The 24,712-nt window shown below is 40.8% G+C and overlaps 1 protein-coding gene across 1 annotated transcript; it reads right to left on the reverse strand.

Moving 5' to 3' along the window:
• On the reverse strand, window positions 1–24,475 carry rgs4 (regulator of G protein signaling 4). The gene is made up of 6 exons (XM_077594700.1): window positions 24,410–24,475; window positions 13,947–14,116; window positions 13,602–13,706; window positions 8,838–8,902; window positions 7,722–7,885; window positions 1–395 (listed from the first exon to the last, which is right to left on the reverse strand). Exons 2-6 carry the CDS (start codon window positions 13,988–13,990, stop codon window positions 210–212), a joined length of 564 nt encoding a protein of 187 aa, XP_077450826.1. The 5' UTR covers window positions 13,991–14,116; window positions 24,410–24,475; the 3' UTR covers window positions 1–209.
• Window positions 24,476–24,712: the final 237 nt, after the last annotated feature.

A 24,712-nucleotide genomic window follows, 5' to 3' on the forward strand; every position in this document is an offset into this window, starting at 1 on the left:
AGGTAGTAATGAATAATATGCACATACTTTCAAAATAAAAGACACTTTTAATATCAATATGTTCTGTATTTAACGTAAACTTGTTCTCACAGAATGAAATTCCTGATTATGTACTATGTCAATCATTAAAATGTTCTTTTGGTTTTTCTTCCAGTCAAGGAAGCCAGTTCTTGCTTTGTATCAGAGGTGTTGCAGCTACTTTTTTGTTTCTAACCTACAACAGAAAAGTGAGCCTGAGATATTAAATTGTGCATTAGCTTGGAGTGTAGGAAACGTTTGTAGGAGTCTTTCTCCATCAAAAGGTAAATCCTCCTTTGAGCCACCTCAAAACAGGAGTGAGAGACGCACAAAATATTTTGCATGGTTTCTTTTCTGGTCACAGCATCTAGGTTAACCTGAAAGAGACATGAAGGGAAAGCTATGTTACAAAATAACGTAAACACTCAATGGAGCCTCAAAATTCATGTAATGTACATTTTTTTAAAATCACGGGGTGCTGAAGTCCAACCCAGCTGAATTTGTGCAAATGGCAAACTACATCCTAAAACCACTTTAGGGTCACGAGGGGAGCTGGAGCCTATTCCAGCTGACTGCGGGTCAAAGGCAGGGGACGCCCTGAATCGGTGGCCAGCCGATCGCAGGGCACAAGGAGACGGACAACCATTCACAATCACCCCCATACCTAGGGGCAATTTGAAGTGTCCAATCAACCTACCATGCATGTTTCTGGAATGTGGGAGGAAACCGGAGTACCCGGGGGAAAACCCACGCAGCTCAATAACAGGTGAAAGGGGCGCTAGAACGTATTGCTGTTGGGCAATTGGTGGGGTCAAACCCTTAACAAGTTACCAGCCAATCACAAGGCACACATAGACGTTAACACTCATTAAATTTGAGTTTGATCTATTTAATAAAGGGACAATACATTTTAATGAACATAGTGCATATACAGAATCATGTTAACGAACATATACATATATATATATATATATATATATATATATATATATATATATATATATATATATATATATATATATATATATATATATATATATCAGTGGCGGGCCTTCAAGGCCTTCTCTGCTGGCCTAAGAAATATCTGAGTAATATTATATTTTGTCCATCAATACTTATTATTCCAAATGGTCTGTTAGCTTCCTTTCATTGCTTTTCCCCCTGGTTGCACTGCTTCCAAATGTGTGTTTTCATATTGAAGCATTTAACCAATCACATTTCAGCCATTATTTGTTGCCAGATCAGATCTGCCTCAAAGCCTCCACAATCAGTTCTTGCGGGCTCTGCTGCATTAAACTAGACTGTTGCTTTTAACCAATCAGATTTCGAGTTGGCAACCCCACAGTGATTTTTCATAGGCGTTGGCATTTTGCTGGCTGGGACATGTTATTGCTTTCACAAACTATGATTGGCTAGTAGGCGGGCCAAAGCAGTACCCGAGGCAGCCGAGATCGCAAACTCCACCCACAATGGCCGACAGAAGCAAAAACAAATGGATTCTGTTTGCTCACAAAGCTATTTTCCAGACGGACTCCGAAGCTAGCAAGCCTGTTACAGCCGGGAAAATAGAATAGAATATTGTTGTGTTGATTTAAAGCCATTTTCAAAACGGACTATGCCGGAAATATGACAGGACAGGCTCGACTTTCATCATTGGCTTCGATGGCGATAGGAAAGAAGGAAGAAAGAAAGGAGGATGGATATTGTGTAAAAAGGATTTTTGGTGAGTAAAATATGGCTATATTCCTAAATAATATTTCAATTGTGGGCCAAGTTCTGATATCTGAAAAGCTCCAGTGTTTGTATTTAAGCTCCAGTGTTTGTATTTAATCACAAAATGCTGCTAGGAAGTGGATTTTACCCCAGTTTAATTTTTGGCGTTTTACCATTGACGTCCATCGCTGTATTTTCCCGGGAAAAATCACCCCCCTGGCCTGGTTGTAATGTCTCAAAAGCTCCAGTATTTGTATTCAATCAATAAATGATGCTAGGAAGTGGATTTTACCTAATTTTATTGCATTTTTTGTCATTTCACGTATGGACGTAACTGACGTTCATCGCTGTCTTTTTACCAGGGAAATGATACTCCTGGCCCGGTTCTGATGTCTAAAAAGCTCCAGTATTTGTATTTAATCAATAAATGCTGTTTTCGGCTGGATTTTACCACATTTTCGGGCAATGTTTGCCTGTACGCCATTGACGTTCATCGCTGTCTTTTCCCGGGAAAATCACCCCCTGGCCTGGTTTTAATGTCTGAAAAGCTCCAGTATTTGTATTTAATCATGAAATGCTGCTAGGAAGTGGATTTTACCCCATTTTTGTCCATTAATTTATTGATTATTTTTTATGTGTCGCAGCTGTAGCTGCAGTAGAGGTTTTATAGCCATAAAATAGTTTTTGAGGGTTGGATTGATACGTTGAAGGCGCTACCAGAAAATGCACCGACCGCCACTGATATATATATATATATATATATATATATATATGTATATATATATGTATACATATGTATGTATATATATATATATATATATATATATATATATATATATATATATATATATATATATATATATATATATATATATATATATATATATATATATTGGATTGGATTGGATAACTTTATTCATCCCGTATTCGGGAAATTTCGTTGTTCCAGTGGCAAGAGGGTGAGGATGCAGCAATAGGAAAGGCATTTTAGACATAAATAGATAGGTAATAAGTAGGTCAAGAAATAAATACATGAATAAATATATAATTAAATAAGCGTGTTGCTTAGCACATATATACATATATGTGTATATATATATATATATATATATATATATATATATATATATATATATTTACAAATATATATATATATATATATATGTAAATTGGTTAGATTATAGTCAAAGGTTAATTTCCATCTATAGTCCCTTATGCAGGTTGAGGATAAAATCAATAAGGCAGTACAAGACAAAAAACTAGAAAGCAGCATAGAAACGATGAGACAGAGACAAGGTGTTGTGATCACAATGTTGTTCATCCAGCAGCATCAGAGCTAAAGCGATCATTTGAGCCATATCCACACCTGCTAAGTTTGGTCCAGACCAAACCTAAAAATCATGTTGTGTTGCGCATAATTGAGCTGGTGTGAATACAAACAAGCAAACTCTTATGCGGACCCAACAGCCCGTCTGAGAACTCACCGGAGTTTCCAAGTGAACCCTAATGCAGTTCGCTTTATGTGTGAAAGCGACCCCACCGTGGTTTGGACCAAACCTGAAATCACACACCTTTTTGCACGTAATGTGTTTCCGTTGACAAACATGAAGGGTTCAACATGGAGTGATGAGGAGATGTGATGTGTTTTAGATATTTACATATGAAATCGAAAAACTGTGACATCATTACCCCAAAGAAAACAAACTATGGACATGGCCTGCTATGAATATGTTGAATGAGAATGTTTGGTAAGTCAACTAACAGGAAAGGGGAAGGTGAACTGACGTCCGCAATTGAAGAGGCAGAATCAGCTTGTGAAAGGTCATGCGATTCCTGTGCCTGTGGTGAACAAAGATGCCTCTGAACATCAAGTGGATGGTGCAAAGAAATTCATCAATGATGTGATGGCAAGCTTCATGGAATGGGAAGAATGGATCCCAGGAGCAGAAAAAACCTCCTCTGGATGGCAGAGTGAAAGGCTTAAAAAAAACTAAAGAACAGCCTTGAAGCCAAAAAGTCAGAATTTCTAGTGGTGCAAAGAACTGCAGGGGAGGAAATGAGAGGAAAAGCTCTTTAGGTACTGTTTGCAGCACAGCCAGCCCTGCAGCCTATTCTTAAAATTAAACCCACCATCTTACCCAGATTTTATGGATCCAAAAGAGACTTCCATCAGTGGAAAAGGGAATGGAAGAGTCTTCAGAGACAAGGTGAGCCAACTAGCTCAGCAGAAGCCAAAAAGATCCAGCTTCTTGACACCGTTGATTAGAAGATCCACAGAGACCTAAGACTGTCAACCTATACGACTGCAGAGGACATGTTCAAGGTGCTGGAAAACAGATTTGGAAACAAAACAACCATAGCCTTGGAGATCTTTGAAGACTTGGAGAAACTCCCCCCTCTGAAGTCATACCAGCCCAGGAAAATGATTGAAATAATCCAATCAGTTGAAAAGGCCCTTAATGACCTCACAGAGCTCGGCAATACTGGAGCCATCAAGAATCGGCTTGTAATCAAATCAATACAGAGCAAACTGCCAGATACAATGTAGAGCAGGGGTCACCAAACTACGGCCCGTGGGCTGGATACGGCTCGCCGGCACATTTGGACCGGCCCTCTGAACAATACCAGAGACGCTATCGGATATTTTTCCTATTTGGCCTTGAAGACTGGGGACGTTTTAATCTTGTGTTTGGTTCATTGCACCCCTGCTGAGCCCACAAATCATCCCAGTGAAGCGGGGCTTCACATTGCTTCTTTGGTGACACGCTCAGGGAGAGTGTTTCCCTTTGATGCATGCGGGCACGTCCACCGTTGCATGCACGAGCAGTGTTACCGAGACATCTGGACGATCGCAGGTGAGGGCGGAGCCCTGGGACCATTGCGGACTATTTAAGCATATAAAAACTGTGCAACCTGTTTGAGAACGGAATAATGGCGACAAAGTTAGTTAAGAGAAAAATTGATTCAGAATGCAGGGTATTTAACCTGGAGTGGACAAACGATTATTTTTTTGTTCAATGCAAAGAAAAGGCTGTTTGTCTCATTTGTCAAGAGACGGTGGCGGTATTCAAAGAATACAATCTTTGCCGACACTATGAATCCCGTCACAAAGACAAGTACGATAGATTGCAAGGCCAAATACGAGCAGACAAACTCTCAAAGCGAAAAAGTGGACTACTATCTTAGCAGAACCAGGCATCCGTTCGGGCCAGCTTTTGGGTTGCTAAATTGATAGCAAGCAGCGGTAAGCCTTTCACTGACGGAGAGTTTGTTAAGAAATGTATGGATACTGTCGCGGAGGAGGTGTGTCCCGAGAAGAAAGATGCATTTAATGCCGTAAGTCTGTCGGTGAGTACAATGACCAGACGCGTTGAAGAAATTGGGAGTAATGTATATGCCCAGCTGCAGCAGAAGACGAAAGAATTTGACTTTTTTTCATTAGCACTGGATGAAAGCACGGACGTGCAAGACACAGCGCAACTGCTCATTTTTATTTGTGGAGTTAGCGCAAACTTTGAGATTTGCGAGGATCTGGCAGCCCTCCAAAGTCTCAAAGGGACTACAACGGGAGAGGATATTTTTGACAAAGTGTGCCAAACCATGGAGAAGTTGGACCTGGACTGGTCAAAGCTAGCTAGCATCACGACTGACGGGGCTCCTAGCATGGTGGCCGAAACTCGCGGTCTAATAATGGGATGCATGAACCGGGAGTTGGAAAAAAGGGGTCTCACCGCCCCGCTACGAGTCCACTGCCGAATTCACCAGCAAGCACTGTGCTGCAAAATGTTGACGTGGGATTCTGTAATGACGGTTGTGGTGTCGTGCATAAACTTCAGAGCAAAGGGAGAAGATTGTGCATGGCACAACAGAAAGTTAATGTTCCATGGCTTTTTTTTTCTATGAAGAACCCAGAGAGAGATATTTAGTTATTATTTATTTCATAAATAGTGTTATTTATTTCCTGTTTTTTCTGTGAAGAACTCAGAGAGGGTTATTTAGTTATTATTTATTTCATTAATAGTGTTATTATTTGTTTCCTGACTTTTTTCTGTAAAGAACCTGGAAAGGGTTATTTGTTATGTGTGGCTTTCTGGAAAACAATATTTTTTTAAGCTCCCCTACAATCGTCACACTTTTTCTGTTACAAACTGACACCGGCCCCCCATCAGAGAAGGGAAAAGTTATGTGGCCCTCACAGGAAAAAGTTTGGGGACCCTTGATGTAGAGGGACTGGCTAGTCTTCATAGTCAATCCAGTCACACCAGACAGCCACTTCGTTAGCCTCCTAAACTACCTGAAAACTCAAGAAGAGGTCTTGGAGTGGCTCAAGAAAGTTGGAGTATGTAAGAAGCCGGACAAAGTCAGCTGACTCCAACAAATATGCCTCAATCAGGTCCACGAGTAAAGGGGGATGCGTCGTCTGTGGAGATGAGCGGCACAAAGAAGAAAGGAAATAGCCAAAGTACAGAGAACGGTCAAACCTAAATAACTGAAAAGGTTCTTTCCAGATGCCAGCTCAGAAGACCTGCACTGGTGGAACACACCTAGACCTCTTTGAGAAAGTGCATTTGGCAGCTCACACAGCCAAAACGCACTTTGCATGGTCCATGAGAGCCACAGCTGTGAAATATCAAGAACTCAGTCTAACAGAGGGATTCAAAGCTGAAACCAAAAGCACTGTTACAGACAAAGAATTTCTCACCTGGTGGAAATGGGACAGTATTGGAGCAAACCAAAGTGTGGAGGATGCAGATAAGGCAACTGCCAGCCAGGAGGCAAGGAGATGACACTGAGCGAGGAAAAAGCTGGAAATCATCAGGACAGGCCTCACCTATGTCAACGCTGATGATCACATCAGTGAACCACACTGGGACACAAAATACCCATGAATTGAAGATCCTATTTCTCTACCTAACAAAACAATTGGAGCCGAAACCAATTTTCTGAGAACAGAAAAGCAACTCAAGAAAGAACCAAAGTGTAAGGTGGCATATGCAGCTCAAGTCCATGAGATGGTGGAAAGAGGAGCAGAAAGGAAGCTCACCAAAGAAATGATGGCCAACTGGAAGGGACCAGTATGGTATGTTAGCCACATGGTAGCGCCAAACCCACACTCTGTGCTACACCTGTGCGTCTGGTCTGGAACAGCACCCAGATGTTCAAGGGACTCAGCATGAAAGATCTCCTGTTGAAAGGGCCTGAAGTCTTCAATCCAAAGACACCCTTCAGTTCCTCGGTCATACGCAACTGGTAGGAAATGGACTTGGTTAATGATTAGTTTGTTTCATGTCAGCTACTAGCTGTGTTCTTTGTGTTTGTCTTTACTTTAGAATGATTCATCAATCTTAGGTTCATAGAACTGAAGTGAATGTTTATGTTTGGTTTATTCAATCAGTTAAGGTGCCTATTTACTTTGTACTTTATTACGTTTGAATACTTTACTGTATGTTATTAGTTCATTTAAAATGTGATTAGTAAACTTAAAGTAATGCTTTGACCTGATTATTAATTTAATGTCATGTGTTTCTTTGTTCAAACACCCTCTAACCACCAATAAACTACAATAAACTGTAATAAAGGGAGTAAGATTTCGAGTTGTTCATGTCTATGAGGGACCAAGGCCTTTTTCGAGTTGGGGCAAAGAACTGAGGGAGTTAAAGACAACTTGACAATGTTCAACAGACCTACAATGCATGGTTTTGGGGAAATGGGAGACAAGAGTAACTGAAGAAAACCCATGCAGGCACAGGGAGAACATGCAAACCTAACAGATGAAACCCAGAGCCAGTGAGTGATATCAGAACTGTGAGGCAGCTCTGCTACCCAGTCATACACCGCACTGAAAAGATTTATCATAAATTTTAGGTCAGTTGTGAAAAAACAGTCTAAATCTAAATCTTCAAATCATTGATGACATTTAATGAAAAAAATACATACTGTAAATGTTGGACTTAATACTGCTGTATACAATGGAACTCCTTCATGCTTACCTCGTTTGGAGAGTCTGTTGACACATATTGTTGGTAGATCAACTTTGCCTTCTTTTCCAACTTGCAAGTTGAAGTATTCTTGAAATCCTCACACGCAATCCAGAAGTCCATGTTCTCCTGGCTGAACTCCGAACTCAGGAAGCTGGTAAACATTGTTCGACCCACTGAAATAAAAATAAAATACATACTATAATCAGTGGCGAGCCGTGCATTTCACACCTAGGCCTTCAGTAGTGCTATGTTTGAATCAATCCAACACTCAATAACTATTTTATGGCTATTAAACATTTACTGCAGCTATAGCTGCGACACATAAAAAAACATCCATAATAACCTCATAAAATTGAAATATTATTTAGGAATATAGCCACATTTTACTCAACAAAAATCTTTTTTATTTGTACACAAAATCCATCCTCCTTTCTTGCCTCAAGAAGATTTCAATTACTCTGTCAGACAAATTATCCATGCGTTTCAGTTCCATCAAGAAGTTCTTTTCTATCGGAGAGGTTCCAGCACTCCTGCAACCCTCATGAGAATAAGGAATTCAGATATCATTGCTGTGGCCTAGAATTGCTAAGAATAAACATCAGTCCCCCCAAAATAAATAAAAGGTGAGAAAGACTAACAAAAAAAAACAATCATGACAATTCATTTTTTAGGAATAAATTAACAGAGGTAGAAGGTCAGATCTTAGCTAGGGGTTACTGTCAGGCTATTGCACACGCACGTTCACGTACACACACAAAAAATATCTGTAGAGAACTGATGAAAAAAGCCCCCGAGCCTGTGTGGGTTTTCTCCGGGTACTCCGGTTTCCTCCCACATTCCAAAGACATGCATGGTAGGCTGATTGCACACCAATTCAGGCTGTCCCCCGCCTCCTGCCCGAAGTCAACTGGGATAGGCTCCAGCACCCCCCGCGACCCTAGTGAGGATAAAGCGGTACAGAAAATGAGATGAGATGAGTCGATGTGTCTTGACCTCCGCGCCAGAAGCTCCACCCAACCCCTGAGACCGATTCACTAACACCTAGGGTTCGATCGAACCCAGGTTAAGACTGATTTAGAATAATACTATTTTCAGTTAAATGTGTGCATTTTCTTTCACACTCACTTTCAGAGTTCATCACGTAGCTGAAAGATTCTTTCCACTTCTCCAACTCAGCAGAAGTCGGTATCCTGAAAAATAGTATTGTTTCTTCAAATTAAGTTAAGTAATTACCTGCTCTTGAAAAAAAACATTTTGTACTGTAAGACGCAGTGCTAATATCACATAGCCAAATATATTTGTATGCTGAGATGTTTCTATTATTGTCCCAAATTAAACACTTTATCAATAAGCTGCCATTGACTGTGGTAGACGACCGATTCATGTTGACTGCTGCGTTATATATCCACTTGATGGAGCTCTAATAACAGAAACAGCATCTGCACCTCAGTCAACATGAATCGGACGTCTACCGCATTCAATGACAGCTTATTGATCATGTGTTTAATTTGGGACAATAATAGTATAAAAGAGGCAAGTTTGTCTATACCGGGGTGGGCAAACTTGTTGACTTGCGGGCCAGAATGGATACTAAAATTTGACAGCATTTGGACACGCAATGTAATTTATCAAACCTGTGGATTGAAATATAAGAAAAAAGACACAATTGAAGGTGAAAATTTATTTTCAAATTTACTTTCAACATTAAGAAAATATTATTATTCAACGAAAGAAAGCGATCTTTAAATTGAGAGTGATGAGCGGTATTGCAGGGCAAAGGGAAATGAATGAGGTCATTGATTTTTACTATAATTTGGACAACGCCGGCGGGCCGGATTAAAAAGCCTAACGGGCTGTATATGGCCCACGGGCCGAGGTTGGAAAAACATGTACACACACGAATCCGGGGGCGGGGCAAGCGAGCTAATCCGGCGTCGAGAAACATGTACACACACGCCAATAATACGCAATTTATTGATAATTTTGATATTAGATATTTAGATATTAATGCTCTGACATTTACAAATTCTCTCTCTCTCTCTCATGATTATAATTTTGAGAGCGAGCGAGCGAATCCGGCGACAAATAACATGTACACACACGCCAATAATACGCAACTTATTGATAATTTTGATATTAGATATTTAGATATTAATGCTCTTACATTGTCATTGCAATTACAAACTCACTCTCTCTCATGTACACACACGCCAATACGAGCGAATCCGGGGGTGGGGCGAGCGAATGCTCTTACATTTTCAATGCAATTACAAACTCACTCTCTCTCTCATGATTATAATTTTGAGAGCGAGAGATTACCTGGATATTTAGATATTAATGCTCTTACATTGTCAATGCAATTAGAAACTCACTCTCTCTCATGATTGTAATTTTGAGAGCGAGCTAACCCAAGCGACGACAAAACGTCCGTTCGACGAAATGACCGGCGGCGAATCTGTCGACCAAACGTCCGTTCGACGAAACGTCCGTTCGACGAAACGTCCGTTCGACGAACTGTCCGTCGCCCAAACGTCCGTCGACCAAACAGCTTTCGACGAAACGTCCGGTCACCATTCATATCTCATATTAAGACTTAAAAAATAAATAAAAAAAAGACCCCAAAAAGCCAACCATTGGCAGCATGAATGATTATAGGCCTGTTGCCCTCACGCCTGTGATCATGAAGTGCTTTGAAAAGTTGGTAGCCCGCCATATCAGGAATACAATCTCTCCCTCAATTGACCCTCACCAGTTTGCTTATAGAGCAAACAGGTCCACTGATGATGCTATTGCCATTGCTCTTCATACAGCACTGAGCCACCTGGAACACCCTGGGAACTACGTGAGGATGCTCTTCATTGACTATAGCTCAGCCTTCAACACCATAAAACCGGACATTCTGACTGACAAACTCTCCCACCTTGGACTATCCTCTTCAATCTGCTGCTGGATAAAGAACTTCTTGACCAACCGACCACAGACTGTTAGACTTGGTCCCCACCTCTCTTCCTCCATTACACTAAGCACTGGCTCCCCTCAAGGCTGTGTACTGAGTCCTCTTCTGTACTCCCTGTACACATACGACTGTACACCCACCCACCAGTCTAACGCCATCATCAAATTCGCTGACGACACCACTGTGGTCGGACTCATCTCAGGAGGGGATGAGTCGGCTTACAGAGATGAGGTCAACAATTTGTCTTCGTGGTGCCCGGTGAACAATCTCACACTGAACACCACGAAAACTAAAGAAATAATCCTGGACTCTCGCAAACACGGCACAGATCTGGCCCCACTCCTCATAAATGGAGTATGTGTAGACAGGGTCCAGTCCTTTAAATTCCTGGGGGTCCACGTCACGGACAAGCTCTCATGGTCTACAAACATCACGGCAGTGGTGAAGAAGGCTCAGAAACGACTCCATTTCCTCAGGGTACTTAGGAAGAACAACTTGGGCACCAATCTTCTGATAACCTTCTATAGAACCACTGTAGAGAGCATCCTGGCGTACGGCATCACAGTGTGGTACGCTGGAAGCACGGCGGCAGACAAAAAGGCCATGCAGAAAGTGATTAACACTGCCCAGAGGATTGTCGGCTGCTCTCTGCCCTCACTGGAAGACATTGCCAGCCCTCGTTACCTCAGCAGAGCCAAGAACATCATAGGGGACCCTTACCACCCTGGTCACAATCTGTTCCAGCTGCTGCCCTCTGGCAGACGCTATAGGTCCCACAAAGCACGGACAAATAGGCTTAAGGACAGTTTTTTCCCCACATCCATCAGAAATCTAAACTCGCGCTAACATAACACACATTCCCTTCTGCGGTAATATGAACAGATGTTTGGGTGGTGATCTGCCTCCTACTAGCTGACTGAAGTAAGGTAAGTGGAAGACAGTGAGAGGTAAGCGAGAGGTACTATGAAGACCCGAATAATCGTATGCCTACGATTATTTTTTCAACTCAAATTTTCGCATGCCTACGATTCTTATTCGGGTGCCTACGATTATTAATTTTTGCCTCAATTAAGTCCGTGCAGCAGCAACATTGTTCTATGTCATTAACTTCCTACGTGTAAAGCACACGTGCTGTTTTTACTAACGTACTAGTACTAGTAAGAACGTGCAATTGCCACTGGTAGAGTTGCAATATACATAATTACAATGTCATACCTGTCAACCTGGCCAATTCCTCCCCGTATTAATGACTGGAATTCCCCGTATTAAGCAATAGAAAACCGTACAAATGCAACGCGGCACATATTTACTCACATAGGGTGCACGTAAAAGTGTTATGGTCGCGCCGCGTTGTCGTGACGCGACCGTGAATGTATTCGGACCCAAGCGCTATGACTCATAGCTGCTTAAATAACGAAACAGGAAATGATCATTAATCATTTCCTGTTTCGTGTGAAAGGGGAATGCGTGTGCGCATATCATGCTTAAAGCATGACAATATTAGCAGTTCTGTTTAGACACTAATTATCTCGTGCCTACTAATGTTCATTATTTTTGGAATTTTCCACTGCCTACTATTATTCCGGTGCCTACTATTATTAATTCATTTGGAATTTTCCACTCCCTACTATTATTCCGGTGCCTACTATTATTCGGGTCTTCATAGTAAGCGACCTGTATCCACAACAGCAGAATGCCAAATTACAAGTCCGTAACTTACACTTATTTAGGTCTTTTGCCGAGTAAACGTAGCTTATGGAGAAGCATCATCAATTTCGTCACACGCAGTTCTGCGTGTGATGACAAGTAGGCTTTTTGTGTTGTGATAATGACGACAGGGCCTATGTCCGATTATTATTATTATTATTATTATTATTATTATTATAATTATTATTATTATTATTATTATTATTATTATTATTAAACACAGGTGTGGCATATATATATTTTATATTAAATTTTGAGAATTTTTAGCTGTTTGACTTAGTCTGGTGCGTTAGCTGTTTGCATTGAGAAAAAAAAATAAAAATTGCTGATAACATCTCATCTCATTTTCTGAACCGCTTTATCCTCATTAAGGTCACGGGGGGTACTGGAGCCTATCCCAGCTGACTCCGGGCCAGAGGCAGGGGACACCCTGAATCGGTGGCCAACCGATCACAAGGCACAAGGAGATGGACAACCATGTACAATCACACCCATACCTAGGGGGAATTTAGAGTGTCCAATCAGCTTACCATGCACGATCAGATGGACATGACCTGGATTTGAACCCAGGACCCCAGATGTGAGACTGACGCGCTAACCACTCACCCCACCGGACCTTCCTTGCTGACTGATAACATTTGATTTGAAATTTGTTGTTACCACGACAAATGATTGAGTCACTCTAGGAAAATACATCAGATGTTCAAATTTTGTGGGTGACCCGGCAGATGAGTGGCTAGCGCGTGTGCCTCACAACTCTGGGATCCTGGGTTCAAATCCAGGTCGGTCCACCAATGTGGAGTTTGCATGTTCTCGTAATGTGTACTCTTGTTTCCTCCCAGATTCCAAAAAAACATTCATGGTAGGCTGATTTGACACTCTAAATTGCTCCTAAGTATGAGTGTGAGCGTGCATGGTTCTCTGTCTTCTTGTGCCCTGCAATTGGCTGGGCACCAATTCAGGATGTCCCCCGCCTTTGGCCGGAAGTCAGCGAGGATAGGCTCCAGCACCCCCTAATGAGGATAAAGCGGTTCAGAAAATGAATGAAAAAAATGTTCAAATTGTTTGAGGTGCACATATTCTTTGGCATCCTCGATGGTAAAAGTGTCTTTTTCTGAATTAACTGGAAATGATGGCATATTGAAAAGGAATCAACATTTATGACTTCTCAGGCCTCAATTTCTTTTACTTTAATTAAAAACTCTAAGAAGAAACGTTCTTCTGACCTTTCATCAGAATCCTCATTCTTCTCTTCCGTCTTCTTCTGCTTTACTTCTTGTGACTCCTGTCTCTGAAGCATAAAGCTTATTTTGTGTTTGATGTCTTTGGCACTGTTGAGATGAATAAGAGGAAGATTTTAAAGAGACACTTAATCTGTTTGAATGAATAGCTATTTCATTATCAAAACATATGTACCATGACTGTGTTTTTCACAGCTACCCAAAGGGCCAAAACATTCTAGCAAATACAAAATAAAGTGTACATTTACATTTAGTCAATATAACAGTTATTTAAATTTGGAAATTTTAGCTGCAAGATGAAATCAATCTGATCAATCTGTTAAAGCTTACCTTTTTAGGCATGTTGCAGGAAGTGTTGCAAGTCCTTTGCACATTGTGGAACTTTAAGGATCAACTTTTTTTTTCTTTTAAATTTAGTAAAACAACAGTGACGTCGCCAGGAGGAGTTATATCACTGATGTTCAGTTTACAGTAACAGAGGAGGCAAAGATGACTCCACCCTGAGTGCACACAGACAAAAACACAGGAATCACACTAGAGTCGGAAGGAGGGGGTGAAGGGAGTGTATAGGAAGACCTTATATAACTGCTTTGTGATGGAAATCTGTATGTTTTTTGTTGTTTTTGTTTTGTCACGGGGCATAAAATATGTTGCATATCGTTTTACTCAAATATTGGCTGTGAAAATAAGCAATTGAATTCCAACAAAACATTTTAAAATAAACACATGAAAATATGTCTTGATTTCTTAACAAATTTGATAGGCACACAAAAGGTGGTTTAATGAGTGGATTGATTTGATTAGATTGGACGGATTCCTAGATTTTATGGGGTAATAGTTAATTAGACATGGAGAAGCGCTTTATTCCATCAAAGTAACAAATACAAGTGTTTGAAATTAAGGTATCAGATAAATCACTTGTTACCTAGAAAACATACAGTTTCTCTAAACATGGTATAAACATCTCGTCTTGGTAAAAATCCAAAGCTACTTTGAAACAACATCAAGGGATTCCGTCCATCATCCTGCACTGTTTGAAAAATCTACTATATTTAACTATGTCAAGGAGAAGCATTCACATCCCCCATGACGGTGAGCTGTATTGAATTTTGTTGGGTCCACAAATTAGTATCAGATTAGAGGTTTAGTGTCTAATTAGTGACGCATAATTGATGACCCTCTGAAGTTGCAAATGAAGATGTCATGAAAATGTTTTATTGTTTTTCTTTTGTTTTTTTTTTACCACACAAGGAGGAATAATTAAAGTCCATTGCTCAAGTTCTGTCGTGGGGCATCAGGGTAACAAAAATTGACCTTCTTTTGTTTCAGCAGTAGACCTAAACATTTTTTCATTCTTTCATCTTCCATACGGTCCATTCTCGAAAGGGTTGCGGGGGTTGTTGGAGCTTAACACAACTGCTTTCGGGTGAAAGACAGACTAAACCCTAGACTGGTCGCCAGTCAGTCGAAGGGCACACAGAAAGACAGAGAACCACTCATACTGGCACTGAGTGGGAATCAAACCTAGACTGCCCGCACCAGGGTCAAGTGGAAGAACCACAACACCATCGGGTGGCCTTAGACCTAAACAAAAAGAGTTATATATGTATACACTTGCTCACTTAGATGAGATAGGGCCAGCCACCCATGATAGGCTTTTATAAGGTAACCGAGGGAAAAAAAGACATATTGGTCATCCTTAGGGTATTCTAATGCAAAATAAAGTCCACTGTGGTTCTCCTTTACACATAACGTTTTTAAAAGGATACATTAACATCTGAAATTGGTTGATTTTGGGACAATAACACAGTATCAGAATGCTGAATTGCAGTACAGGTGCCAAATGAGAAGATACTGAGGTGTTTCTATTCTAAGTCTCCACCAATACATTGAAAACTGCTTGTGAAGGTGGTTTTCCAGCATGACACTGACCCCAACTAAAGAAACAAATAAAATGGCTCCATTTGAACCCTAGCAATTATCTTAATATCAATCCTAAAGTAGATAGTGAGAGGTGAAGGTTGGGGAGTTTTCAAATGCCGAACGCAAAACCTCCAGAATTTGGAGATGATCCGTAGAGAGAAGTGGACTAAAATCATCACTGTCGTGAGCCCACACATGGTAATTGGCCCCAGGGGTTTGGCCAAAAAGAATTAAATCATATTTTGATATTTCTGTCAATTAAATGCTCCAATAAATGATTCTTTATTTCATGTATTTCAGGTGATATTTCGTTTTCAAGTTTTTCCCATTTTTCGCTTCATTTTTAGCACCCCTTAACGTTGTCAGGGTTGCAGGGTTGCAGGGTGCTGGAACATATCCCAGCTCCCTTTGGGCAAAAGACAGACTCCATTTTAAACTAATTAGACTTCAGTTGTAGGGCACACACAGAGACAGACAACAATTTTCACTCTCGGTGGGAATCATTCCTACGCTACCTGCACAATAGTCAGCCGAATGAACAACAATACCCGTGGCAGTGACTTAACTTGGTTTATAACACCATCAAATTAAAGCTGGAAAATGATGAGAATCCTTGTGCCCATTCATTTTTTTGTCCTGATTTGTTCTTAGTAAATTCACAAGACCAGAGGAGTGAAATAGTCAAATGATGGAAACATCCAACACCTTAATTGGATGTGTTCACGAGAAAGCTTTTATGACCTAAGGTGAATGCATAGTAAATTAACTCAATTTACCCGTGTGGGAATTTGTTAGGATTATTAGTCTTACATTATTATATATTTGCTCGCAATGAAGAACGCTTTGCTTTACTTAGCTTATTAATCTTACATTATTATATATTTGCTCGCAATGAAGAATGCTTTGCTTTACTTAGCTTAGAAACATTAGAAAAGTCATTTTAGAACATCTGCTTGCAACCATGTAAATGCTTGCTCCTTAGTTAGACCAAACAAATGAAGATCGAATCATCTTGGACTGCTGGAATGCTGAGAACCTTCGGCTCAACATGACCACCATGACTATTTTCACACCCCTCCCTTGAGAGCTGAGATGTCTATTGTAACTAGGGTCATTCATCCTTAAAGCTAATAAACAGGAAAAAGATGCGTCTAACGCCAGAATGAATTTTGGACTAAGACGGGTCGGTTCGATTCTCTCTGGCAAGAAAACCACAGATGAGTCTCCTGTCTCTTTTATATGTGCGTGCATTTGGGAATGCCTATTGGTGAACCTATCAAATTGGTCCTTCGAGCCTGAGAGTGAACATACCGAAGGAATCCGGGCGCTTGGTCAACATCTTGGAAAGACCGTGGCCACGGCATCTAAAACCCTTTGCAGGCTGGATTTTCAGCTGAGCACCTGGGTTCAGGACGGTTGAAGACCCATCCTACTAAAAGAGACATCTGAAGACATCTCTGGTGAGCCCACATGAATGTTTGCATGTTGTGATGGTGGCTCCAAATGCAGTAAAAAGAGCATTGCATGTGAAGGTCCATTTTGAGAAGTGGACTCGCGTCCTGGGGACGGCGACAATAAAACCGTGTGAATACTAGTCCCTAACAGGTGAGAGACAGAGCATGAGTCTATAAAACTTAGGGCGTCGGTGTCCTGTACTGTGGTCCGGTAGGTACTTCAACTCCGAAAGTATACCGGGAGCGGGAGGGTATACTTGTGTGTTACAGCTAAACTGATAGCAAAAACGTAGGTGTATAACTTAATGCAAAACATGGAGGTTAATTTTTTTTGCTAACAATTAATATACTTGTGTGGGGGTGTGGGGGTGTTTCAATGTGTCACAGTTTTTCCGTTATTGCATTATTGGCAAACAAAGACTTAATCACAGCCACTCGCATGGCAGTCGCTCATGCTGACTGACTAGGGCGACGAACGGTGGCAATTGAACTTCCAAAACAAATTTCTATTTGTAGATGTGTGGCCTCGCATATCTAATACGTTAATTAACTATTTCCTTTGAGAATGATTATTGCTGATAGAACAGCAAAAGGGGTGAACTACCAAGAAGCCCCACTGGTGGTCTCCACCAGTGATGAAAATTTGCGGGCCACTGATGTATGGGTAAACGACCCAAATAGAAAGACTAGTGGTTAGCGCATCAACCTTACGGTTCTAAGATCTACTAATGAAAGCCGGGGGATCCCGACCTTCCAGAGTGTGGAGTATTCCTGGTGTCCTCAAGAATTTGTGGGTTTTCTCCAGGTACTCCAGTTTTCTCCCACAAACCAAAATTATGGATGCTAGACTGGTTGAACACTCTAAATTCCCCTGATTATGAGTGTGAGCGTGAATGGTTGTCTGTCTTCTTGTGTTTTTGATTGGCTGGCCACCAAGATATAATCAATCGATCAGGTAGCAAGGTGGAAAAGGATTTGGAAATTTGAAATCGATTTTTCTGAAATCGCCAATAAGCCCTTTTTCAGGGATGGCGGCGACAGATTATGGAAAAAAGAAAACAAAAGTTTCGTCAAATGAAATTTTTGATTAGAATGCAGCAGCAGTACTCCAAATGTGAAACTTGACGTGGTTGGTACATCAGCTTACTTGGGTGAGCTGCTTTTAACAAAGCTGGCTTGAGTCATGGGAAGTCCCATGTCTCGACATGGGGGATGGTGGCCTTGGTACGGTGCCAATACACAATTTTTAGGGTTAAGTTGGTTGCAGAGCATGCTTAACCTGTGCTCGGCATATCAGTGCACAATTTGAAATTCCAAAGAACCATTGATTTATAGTAATAATGGCACCCAAATTGTGTTAACAAAATAATGGGCTGATTTGACAAAAGGTTCCATATCTCGTTATGAAATCACTGCGCCTACATAACAAGTTCAACTGGACAACAACATATGAAAATCCTATTTGGTAGACCATAGAAATCACCATTATTCACTGCACGATTGGAACTTGATGATGAGGCTAATCTGGCTCTCTAGATAAAAAAATTCTTTAAGGAAACGCATTGAATTTGGGTTAGCAGAAGGAGACTGTGCTTCTCAACAGGAAACGGACCAACGGTGGTGCCAGGAGCCTGGGTGCTCAACCTACAGTATAAAAAAGACGCACTAGCACGACCCAAAGTGGGAACGTCCATACCAAGTGTTGTTGACCAACCACCAGACATGAAAATAGCCGAGGGGGGGATGTGGATCCACCTTTGCACTGTAAGAAGGTTCTCTCAGTTGCAACCTTTGAGGAGACAGGTGAAAACAACTTTCTGATGTAATAAAATGAAACGGCAACCACTCCAATATTGATTGGAAAGATTATTACTCAGCGAGCAATGCCTTAAACGATAGGGAACTCTTTTATATTGGTTTTATTGTCTCCATATGCAAGAAATGTGAAAGCATTTCAATTGAGACTAAACCTCTTACAAAGGATTAAAACAAACGACCAGACGAGGGAAAATACGATCGAATATAACAACTCCCTCAATCACCATTCTTTGGGGAAAGTGTTTTTACAAAAGAAAAAAAACGTGTCCTGCTTGTAAAGAAAAGGAAAAATGTTGAAACGGTGTCTATCCTGTTACAAAAGCAGTGAATGACAAGCCAATTTTTCCGCTGTGCTAACTTTACCTGTTTGAACCTTACAGGGCATGGTCTGAATCTGGGTGCGGTAGATGAGACATGGTGTGCCCATTGTCCAAGACAAACTGCGCCACTGATTCTACGCTTTGGCTTATGGTGGTGAAGTGGTGCAAATAAATTATATAACTCCTGTCAAAAAAGAAACAGGACTATGTGCTTTGCTTTCACTGTTTTCACCGGTATCTGTTTTAGAGTGGAGGAGATACAATTGGTGGCTCAGAATTTCGGTGCGGCAGCTGGCCTCTCTCGACGACGTTGAGCCTCATCGAGGGATGGCGATCCGACTTATGGGTTGGTTTGCCAAATTGCAGCAGGAGTCTTTTTTTCTCTGGGTTACGCCAAATAAAAATATGAATAGGGTGAACAACATCCATTACAATGTCCAAATGTCAAGTGTGGAGTTTGCATCTTCGCCTGCGTGGGTTTTCTCCAGGTACTCCGTTTTACTCCCACATTCCAAAGACATGCATAGTAGGCTGATTGGACACTCTAAATTGCCCCTAGGTATGAGTGTGAACATGAATGGTTGTTTGTCTCCTTGTGCCCTGTGATTGGCTGGCCACCAATTCAGGGTGTCCCCCACCTCTGGGCCGAAGTCAGCTGGGATAGGCTCCAGCACCCCCATTCAGAAAATGAAATGAGATTATATTATATATTATATAATGTTATGTTATAGTCTCTAAATTATACACTCGACTTGCCCCTGGGTATGAGTGTGGCCGGGCGGCCGGGTGGATGGACGGACGGACGAAAACTGGCTGTTATTCGCTGGTGAATTAGAGCTGTTCTGCATGTGGTGAAATGTATCCTTACTTGTATTAGATCTACAGCCTGTAACCTGTAAGGACAATTTTCATCCAACACACTTTGAGGAATAAAATGTCACAAAATAACTAACAACTTGAAGATTACAGCTTTAACTTAATGATGCATAAAACAGACCTGATGGTGCTGGCCTACAGGGAGAGGGGGAGGTTCAATGCCCAGTTGTTTTGGAGTCCACATCACTAAACAAGTCACGGAACAATAATGAGATGTGACAGTCCTACGTGTGGAACAGCACGTGTAGTACAGGCCCAGATACTTATCAAAACCAGCCCTGCTTAGTGGCCCCTTACACTGCTTTGATGTGACATGGATACAGCGATGATGGATGAGACAATGGGCTGCTGAGTGTTTCTATGTGGCACAAAACCACCCTTGGCAACTAAAGCATACACTTATTGTTGTACAAACTCTAACAATACAACGCTCCGCTGGAAAAGATATAGCTACGATCAAATGAATCTGGAACGTATTCCTCTACACAAATTGTAACTGCAAATTGATGTAATTTCAAATCTATTGTTAGGATTACACCTAAATATTTATGGCTATATCTGAATAAAAAGCCCAGGTTTTATTGCCGCTTAAATGAACAATAATGTGTTACGGTCGTGGGCGGACGAGGGCCCCGAAGCCGGACATGGAGTTTTCTATTTATTATGAGTGTCTATTGTGTAAGGCCAGGCGAAGGTACGAAAGGGAGAAAGAAGCGTAGAGGAGTCGTCTTGAGTAGCGTGGAGGTTGATAGCCGAAAGGTTTGTAGAGGGTACAAGGTGCGTGGTTGAGGCCGTGGTTGTAATCGTGGTCGGAATTGTGGTCGGAATTGTGGTCCAAAATGTGGTTGTAATTGTGGTCATAGGGGGGAAAAAGAGGTCGAAGATCAGGCAAGACAAACTCCCAAATTCACAAATTCCCTTTCTTTCCCACTCTGATCCGCAGTTCGAATAGCAGCCGATATTCTTGACCACGTTTTCAAGTCTAAATCATGGGTGAGGAAGCATCCAGCTACGATGCTACTTACCTCTAGAACAGGGGTGTCAAACATGCGGCCCGCGGGCCGGAACCGGCCCCCAAGGAGGTTCGATCAGGCCCGCAGGATAATTTGAAAGTGGAAAAAATGCATAAAAGACATGGAATTAATATTTTTAATTCGCTGCAATTCATGGATTATCCGCTAAGGGGCGCACTATTTCCATCAGAGTAGAAGACAAGCCGCATCACTGAGACAGAAACTTTCTTCATTACACATTTCAAATCACTCTCCTTAGTTTGTAAGGTGCACGCAAAGATTACATTTAGATTTTATATGCGTATGTGTAAGTGGTTTAAACATTCCTTTCATTAAAAGTCTCTTTTAATCTTAAAGTGCATTACTATATTTTTCAGTACCAATTAAAGTTTTGTGCCTTTGTACAATCAGTGGGATCAGTTGCAATGCCTATTTGTGAATGATAAAAGTCAATTGCACATTTGTCTAAGGAAATATGAGGTGTTTCATGAAATGTTTTGTAAAAGGATAGTTCATTCAATTTCAATATTTTCCTAATGTTCTTGTGCTTCTTTACACCAAAACAAAGGAAAGACATGATATTTTGGTTATTTATAGCAGAGCATGGTATAATTTTAATGGTCCGGCCCCACTTGACATCTCCCTAGGCCGTATGTGGCCCACGATGCCAAATGAGTTTGACACCCCTGCTCTAGAATAAGTCATTTGACAGTCTGAAGTGTGATCAAACAGTTTGCTTCTTTAAATCCAAGCTAAAAGTGCAATTGCTTACCACGGCATATTCAAAACTGACTATCTAGTTTAAACTGGTCGAGTGGTTAGCATGTCCACCTCACAATTGTGAGATCGGGGCTTCTATCTTAGGCCTTCCTATGAGAAGTTCGCAGGCTTTGTGAGTTTTCTCCGGGTGGTCTGGTTTCCTCCCACATCCCAAAAACATTTATGGCAGGCTGGCTCAACACTCTAAATTGTCCCTCATTCATTTAAAAAAGAATGAACACAAATATGTTTTCAGTTAGGAAAAACATTTATTTGAATCTTAATGAGGCCGTTCCACCAAAGGTATCAAATAATATTTGCAGCAACTTTTGTTCAAAGTGCTTAAATATGTCACGTTTTGGTGGGATTTTGGGGGAGGTGTGTGTGTGTGTTTTCCTTGTGTGTGCGGACTGGGTGATTGTGTGTGTTTTTCGCATCTTGTGCCCTTCCTGGCTTCCCTTTCCTCTTGTGGGTGGCTGTTTGTATTTTGTGATTAGCCCCTGTCCTGTGTTATTTAAGCGTATATCTCTTGTGGTATCTGGTGGCAATATTTCTTTGATTTGGTCATGTTGTCTCCTTCAGTGTGTGTACGTGCTATCCCTGTTAGGTTTTTTCTTTGTTGATTTTTGCTAAGTCCTAAGTTTGTTAAGCATTTTCTATTAGTTCTTATTAAAGCCTTTAGTTTTGTGCACCAGCACTACGTGTGTCGTCAACTCCCTGCATTAACTCCCTGCATTTCTGGGTCCCACTTCGCGTCCCAACCGAAGACCCTTCATGACAAAATAAGCCCGCCGATTCACAGCAAAACCACAACCACTTACAGTTTAGGCCCTGCTGAACCCAACATGTTGATTATTTTAGGAGAATAAGCATCTCATCTCATTTTCTGAACCGCTTAATCCTCACTAGTGCCGCAGGAGGTGCTGGAGCCTATGCCAGCTGACTTTGCAGGGCACAAGGAGACAAACAACCATACCTAGGGGCAATTTAGAGTGTCCAATCAGCCTACCATGCATGTCTTTGGAATGTGGGAAGAAACCAGAGTATACATGGAGAAAACCGATGCTGGCCCAGGAAGATCAAGCAAGCTTCAGGTGCACTGACCTCGATTGGAACCCTGGTCTCCACCCACTGTGAGGCCAACGCACTAACCACTCATCCGCCGGGCCGCCGGGAAAAAGAGTATGTCAAAAATAAATAAGAGCATGAGACGATACAGTGTATTTTTATGACAATTAAGTAGAAGTAGTAACAATAATTTCATGACCTAAAAGTCAGACTAGCTTCTCATTTACAATGATGACATGCGACAAGGCCTAGGAATAAAGAACAAGTCAGCATCAGACCAATTAAATAAGATCAGGAAAGGAAACATCACATAAGCAGTCTGCTTAACCAAAGTCATGAAAGTGTGAACATTAACAAATGTGAACATTCCAATTTTTTTTCATGTGACACATTTTCTTAAGCATGAAATTGTTTAAATAGGGTTTCCTGACAATGTCAAAACGCCATGGTACAAACCTGCTCCATGCGATCAAATGCAGTGGCACCATCTAGTGTCCAAAGAGAACTGATGACACTATCAGGTACTGAATTCGTTTTATGTCTACAGTCAGGCAACTTTAATTTAGCAGGTCTTCTTTCAAAAGCTCAAATTTGCGACTTTTTATAGTGTTGACTAATTTAATCATTTTAATATTATGTTGTGAAGAAAGAACACTTTCGACATGCTACAAGTTTAGAAAAGCTGCTTCTAATTTTTTTCTCTCTCTCTATATATATATATGTATATATATATATATATATATATATATATATATATATATATATATATATATATATATATATGTATATATATATATATATATATATGTATATATATATATATATATATGTATATATATATATATATATATATATATATATATATATGTATATATATATATATGTATATATATATGTATATATATATATATATATATATATATATATATATATAAAGAATGTAAATATACTACTTTATATACTGTACTCACAGTGAAAAGGGTTCCTCTGTGCTTGATAGAAATAAAAAAAAAACAGGATAATGGGAGTTTTCGTCCAAGTCCTTACAGTGGAGCCCTCTTTCAGCGAGGTACAGCTTTGTGTTCGGGAAGAAACAGTGTGTGAAAGCTTTTATGATCCAGGCTTTCTGGTTGCTCTTCCAATATACAGGCAGCACGGCTCTGTTCTTAGTTGTATTAAGTTCATTTTGTCTTCTTGTGGCCATGTCTGCTCAACATTATCCGCGATATTCGAGGGATTACTGTACTCACCTGAGTACGCGTGGGATGAAAACATGTCAGGTAACAAAACCACCTTAAAAAACACCATTGTCTGTTATAAACGAATCAGTCAAAACAGGCTTTGTTCTTGTTTTTTTAAGCACAAGCTAAAGCCCCCAAAAAGCTTGTTTTAGAACCGAAAGGCAGTTGTTGCGCTATAAAAATAATTCTCTTTTGAGAAATGGGTTAGATGAGAGAGGAAAATTTCACTTACATGCATAGCACAGCAAACTAATCGATAATCCTTGCAAATGCTCAAAGCTTGAGTTTACACATTTATAAAAGGTAAAGAAATTCAATTACTCTATTTGGATCCAACAGCCGTTTCTGGCCGCCAGCGAGTTTTCAGGTGCACCCCAGTGGTGGACGGTCATGGCCTGCAAGGCCTTCTCTGCTGGCCTAAAAAAATATCTGAATCACAGATTGATGTGAATTATGTTTTGTCATGAATACTTATTAAATAATTCCAAATTGTCCGTCAGCTTCCTTTCATTGCTTTTCCCCTGGTTGCGCTGCTTCCAGATGTGTGTTTTCATATTTCAGCATCACATTTCAGCAATTGTTTTTTGCCAGGGTCAGAAATCTGCCTCAAGGCCTTCACAATCA

This window comes from Stigmatopora argus, chromosome 24 (genome assembly GCF_051989625.1).
Source record: "Stigmatopora argus isolate UIUO_Sarg chromosome 24, RoL_Sarg_1.0, whole genome shotgun sequence".
Classification (NCBI taxonomy): Eukaryota; Metazoa; Chordata; class Actinopteri; order Syngnathiformes; family Syngnathidae; genus Stigmatopora; species Stigmatopora argus.

What these genes read in the sequence shown, in the direction of transcription:
- rgs4 (XM_077594700.1), bottom strand. Translation starts at nt 13,990, where the DNA reads ATGTGCAAAGGACTTGCAACACTTCCTGCAACATGCCTAAAAAG. An exon ending in AATGAGGATTCTGATGAAAG is followed by an intron (nt 8,903 to 13,601) that starts GTCAGAAGAACG and finishes ACTATTTTTCAG; the next exon opens with GATACCGACTTCTGCTGAGT. An exon ending in CAACAGACTCTCCAAACGAG is followed by an intron (nt 396 to 7,721) that starts GTAAGCATGAAG and finishes TGTCTCTTTCAG; the next exon opens with GTTAACCTAGATGCTGTGAC.